This window comes from Cryptomeria japonica, chromosome 7 (assembly GCF_030272615.1).
Source record: "Cryptomeria japonica chromosome 7, Sugi_1.0, whole genome shotgun sequence".
Taxonomy (NCBI): Eukaryota; Viridiplantae; Streptophyta; class Pinopsida; order Cupressales; family Cupressaceae; genus Cryptomeria; species Cryptomeria japonica.
This window is the reverse complement of record NC_081411.1, coordinates 764,160,247-764,165,541: the sequence shown is the minus strand read 5'-3', so window position 1 is coordinate 764,165,541 and position 5,295 is coordinate 764,160,247. Positions and strand designations below refer to the sequence as shown.

At 35.2% G+C, this 5,295-nt stretch overlaps 1 protein-coding gene across 1 annotated transcript; it reads right to left on the bottom strand.

The window, feature by feature from the left end:
- Positions 1 to 577: 577 nt before the first annotated feature.
- Positions 578 to 3,757, bottom strand: LOC131059933 (probable membrane-associated kinase regulator 2). Its single transcript, XM_057993004.2, has 2 exons — positions 2,209 to 3,757; positions 578 to 1,116 (listed from the first exon to the last, which is right to left on the bottom strand). The coding sequence occupies exons 1-2, from the start codon at positions 3,284 to 3,286 to the stop codon at positions 1,079 to 1,081; spliced, it is 1,116 nt and encodes a 371-aa protein (XP_057848987.1). The 5' UTR covers positions 3,287 to 3,757; the 3' UTR covers positions 578 to 1,078.
- Positions 3,758 to 5,295: the final 1,538 nt, after the last annotated feature.

Sequence of the window (5,295 nt, the reverse complement as noted above, 5' to 3'; positions counted from 1 at the left end):
CTCACAACTAGCCTTGGATATCTGCTCTTATGGGTCTTAAAGTCTCTGACAATATTGTTCTGAAATCAAAGGCAAATTATCAGCAAGTTCATTTAGAAGTATAGATGCATGGCTGCTTTTACTCATTCTTGTTATCCTTATTAATTTAAGATGCAATTACTCTACTCTTATCATTGCTCTACAGATGCCAAATTTGTTCATTGTTATGTAGGATCATTGAAGGTCAACAAAGAGATGGAACAACAAATCAAGAGCATGCAAATCCAGCTCTGAGTCCTTGAAGGAAGAAAGGAAAACATGGTTGACAAGATCAAGCAAAATGAACTCTATCAGTAGCTCTCTCTATAAGCGTTTGTTTGTCACCTTATCTGCATGTTATGTATTTAGATTGGTAATTACTATCTGCTGGTGCAACAGTCCTGTGCCACTTGGCTATATGTGATCTCTGCTAGTTTAAATTTTATGCTACTTTTAGCTAAAATCAGTATGAAAACTATTTTTTTAATAGCATTTATAGAATAAAATTAAATGGATATTGTCTCTTAAGATTGGTTCCATGGCTTCTTGAAATCAAATCACTTCAGATTCGGTTAAGCTGAATTAACTTATTTAGTTTACTTGCATTAAAAAAGAAACCACTCTGATTAGATACAGAATTTAAGCAGATACCCACATGAGAATATGAGGTATATCCTCCCTATGAGGGCTCTTCAGTCTCTGACATGCATAGTGTATATGAAGGGTGTATGGAGCAGTCATTTAAGGCTTACATGTCAGAAACTTTCATCTGCTTAGGAAGATAACTAGTAGATCGTCAATAGCTGTAACGTGTACATTCAAATGCTACTAGAGGCATGCAGGCTTTCTGATGTCTGGTAGGTACAGATTTGATAACTGAGGACACAAAATTTACCAGTTTGTGTCTCTCCAAATCAGTTTTTGTGCTTTTGATGGCCTGCTTTCTTTTGCAGATATCCAACATCAACCTTCAAGAACTATTGCAACTTTGCTTTTGCATCTAACAGTGAACATTCAGAAATTGGCCTTGACATCCTCTATAAGAGATCTGTTAGAAGAACTAAGGCGAACAGTCAGATTCTGAAGAGGTTGAGACACCTGAAAACACAAACAAGAAGTTGTTAGTGCCATGATCAATGCATTCATTATCTTGTAGGAAGAGCAAATATAGTCTATATCTTGGAATTGATTTTGAACAATGATTAGAGTTGTTAAAGCCTGCAGATTTTAACAGATACTGGCGTAGTCTATATCTTAGAAGCAGACTTAAATAAGAGAAGAAAAAAAGAAAGAAAGATTCTTTTATCATCCACAATACTGGGCAGTCTGCATATGGATTTACAGATGGCTTATAGCAATATGGAACTATCCCTTACTCTATGTTGGAGGCACCTAACTGTGTTACAAATGAGATGTACATACCTTACCCTGTGAAATTTAGATTTGAAATGTAATCTATGATTTTTTTCATAGGAATTAAGTTCCCATGTGGAAAGAAGAAAACCAATGGTATGTTGGGAGGAAGTAGGAACTGTTGAAAAACAATAAACAGAGTATAACCTTTCAGGAATGCATGAAAAATAATGTCATAGCAATGAGTCCTGGGATTTACTTCATTACAGATGTGACAAAAACCCCAATGCCCATATAACAGCTAAGACAGATCATCAACAAACAGAAGCACAAAGATAAACATAAACAGGCGTCAAACAGGTTAATAGATTCCATAAGAACTTCTGTTTACATAGAATATCACTTAGGCACCTGTGTTTTCCTCGGATCAAGGTGGGTTATCAGAGAGTTCTAGTTACAGTCGTACCTGATGCATCCCCAATGCAACTCATCATGACGAACTTTAGGAGTAAAGGATCTGAGTGTCACTCTTTCAAAAACAATAAAAGGAATGCATACAACCAGAAACAATAACTAGAGTTAAAGGAAAAAGAAGAAAGAACAATGCTTATCAGGACCAGGTGGCCCTGTTAAAAAAACAATGACAGAGATCCCTCTTAGAATCTATAGTGTCCATTGTCTATCAAACATAGATGGCTCTGGTGAGAAAACAATAAGAATAAGCTCTTTCAGGATCTGCAGCAACTGCTGAACAATTAAATAAATGGAATGTGGATCAGGCACTCATACAAAAGCAAAAGAATTGCATGTTTTGTCACAGCAATGCAGCATACATACCATCAGTGTAATTGGACTGTTTGCAGTGGGCAATAGCTCCTTGAATGGCGCTCTGCAGCTCCAGCATGGTGCTCTCATTATAGTTGGTATGCAATGCAAGATCCACATTAGACGATGTGTTTCTCTCTTTACAGAAACTTTTGTATACCGTTTTCAAGTTACCAGAGAATGAAAGCTGGTTTTGATGACTTCTCTCCGAACCAGAAAATCCACTGTTTCTAGCGATACTGGCAACTCCACACTTCTCCAGATCTGCATGCTTGTTTTTATCTGTGTACCTCTGAGAAATCTTCACATATAAAGGTTTGATCATCTTCACATACTTCTGCACTATCTCCTTTACTTTCTTCTTCTCCTTCTCATTGCTTTTACAGTGTCCAATATCCCCATCTGAGTAATCTGATTTGTTCTGGAAACCGTTGCTGCTCTCATCTCTCTTGGAGCCAGTAGAATTGTCTCTAGTAAAACGGAAAAACAGGGGAACATCCACCACCTTGAATTTCACAGCCAAAAACTTGTTTTGCTTGTGCACAGGAAAATCCATGTTACTTGCATCTTCAGCACAAGAAGCCTGCAAATCCATGCCAACATTGGCTGATTTTTTCAGTCCAAACAGAGTAACCTTCAACCTAGTAGCACTTTTCAGCAAGGTGGGGAACTGGGTTTTGATTCCATTAACAGTACCACACTGCACAGTTCCTTTACCATCATCACTTTCAACCTCAAGCTTTCTGCCCAGGTCCCCACATGGAGGATCTTGGACTGGAAGCAACTGACATTTGGAGATCAAGTTATCTGCAGGAGAAACAGATTGATTTGTGTTTGGTTGAATCAAGTTTGAGGAAGAGATATCAAACTCAAATTCTTCTTCTTCACTATCCTCATCAGTACAGGGGCTGGTGATGTCTTTCAATGGGTCATCAGTGTAGAAAGGCAATGTAAAATCAATGTCAAAAAGGGAGCAAGTATCATCTCCATTGTGCCATTCATCAGGAACACCAACATCACTGGACCTGAGTGACTTCAAACTAGCTTCTTGGCTCTTGGAACTGTGTCTACGAACATTGTAAGCTTCCATTGGATGGGGATTTCAGAACTCTCTAATGTGGGTGCTCAGGCTTAGATGAATCTGAAATCCAAAAGGACCCTCAATCTATCTTCATGTATGGACCACTGGCGTAACTAACAGAGTCAAAGGCTGATATTATATAGAACAGTCTGGTTAATGCAGACAGAAAAAGATGCACTTTTAATGAGACCCACATGTGATGATATGTCCTAAGTGGAATTGCATAAAAAATATGGTGTTGGGCTTTGTGGGTGTACCGTATAGACGGCATAGAAAACGGAAAAGGGATTTCCTTATGATTCATCCATGATTTCTTAAGAGCCCTGTCTCTGTCCCTGTCCCTGCCACCCTTTTTTCTGTGAGCATTCAGACAGTAGATCAAGTAGAGTCACCTTCAGAAAATAATGGGTACCTACCAATCTAAATTACTGTAGCTTACATTAATCTAATAGAAACTCCCCTGTCAAAGATCTAACCTTTTTGGTTTGAGATTTTTATAATATTTAGAGAAAATTCAAGAAAATTGTTAGTCGGCTTTTTCCCTTTAAAGGAAAGAATCAGATATATATATATATATATATGATTCTGACTTACTCTAAGCATGGCCTAAATTTTTTTGATTGAGGAAATTTGGGTTTTTTAATCTGGTTTTTTTTCACATGCTACTGATTAGTCCAACAACCCCTCCCTCATCATCATTCTAGTGGCGGATTACAAACACTAGAGATGAACAGATCTATGGGAGGAGGATGTTGGCAATTAGTCCAACACAAACTTGCAAGAGAAACAAGACCACAAGTTCAGTGGTCTAGTAAAGATTTGAACCTTGGTGATCGCCTCACCAATGAAATGTTTCTACCATAACAATTGAATGCATGGCTTAAATTTAACTGTCATATAATTCTATTTAAATATTTTTATTGTAAAATAAATTTAAATATATGAAAGGTAATTAGATAGGTCCACCATCAAATATAGACCTGATTTTGAGGGATATTTCATGTGATTTTGAAAAACCCCATGTACATCAAAGGAAGAAGTTTCAATTTATTTTATTATTTTTTTATTTTTATAATAACTAGATATGTTTTGGATTGGTCAAATTGGTTTTGAGACTAAATCTCATTGCTGTCTCTACCACCATCCACCACAGTTGTTTGTTGTCTCTTTCACAATAAAAAATTATGCATGCAGCATCTCACATGTTTTGTCTGATTCAGTTTGTATAGGAAACAAGTATGATAAAATATGTTCATTAAAATTTCTGGTGCCCACCATAACTACTTTTCTAGTAACAGCAGTGGCAGCCCTAGTGCAAGCATATATCAATTTCACATGCTATTGATGCTCAACACAACTATCTCTTTCCAATAAAAAATTATTGGAACTGTCCAAAGTTACAAGAAATTTGTAGGAGTTCTAAATTTATGAAATTTTTAGAGTCTGATAAATTGTCATGATCGTTTCTATGATCGATATTTTTTCATCAACATTTTGGATCATGTTCTATGATCTATCATTGGGATGAGAAAGCTTGAGAAGCAAAAATATTGATAATAGAGTATAATCCACAACGTTGATGAAAAAATATCAATCACACAATCAAATCTAGAAGTCATCAAGACAATTGTAGGAGTTTTGTTAAAATCAATGTTTAGATCACATCCTCATTAATAATTAGGTTGAAAAAATATAAATTATTCATTTAATTTTGTGTATGAATTGATTTATTAAATTTTTACGTTTTATTATTTATATATTATCACAATGATAATTTTTTCATAATTTGTATTTTTTTCTATTAGATTTATTTTGGTTAGATTATCATTTATACAAATAAAAGGTATAAATGTTAAAAAAAAATAAATTTGTTTTTTATTTATCTTTATATTGAACAAAACCTACATTTTTTCTTAATTGTTAGATATAACTAGAATTCAATCTATTTCTATCTACACTTATTTATAGAAATTAGTTCTAGGGGAAGAGTACTAGTAGTCATTATATCTAACTTCACA

Coding starts and splice junctions, on each gene's coding strand:
- LOC131059933 (XM_057993004.2), bottom strand. CDS start 3,286: ATGGAAGCTTACAATGTTCGTAGACACAGTTCCAAGAGCCAAGAAGCT. Junction 1,117..2,208: donor ACAGTCCAATTACACTGATG/GTATGTATGCTG, acceptor TTGTGTTTTCAG/GTGTCTCAACCTCTTCAGAA.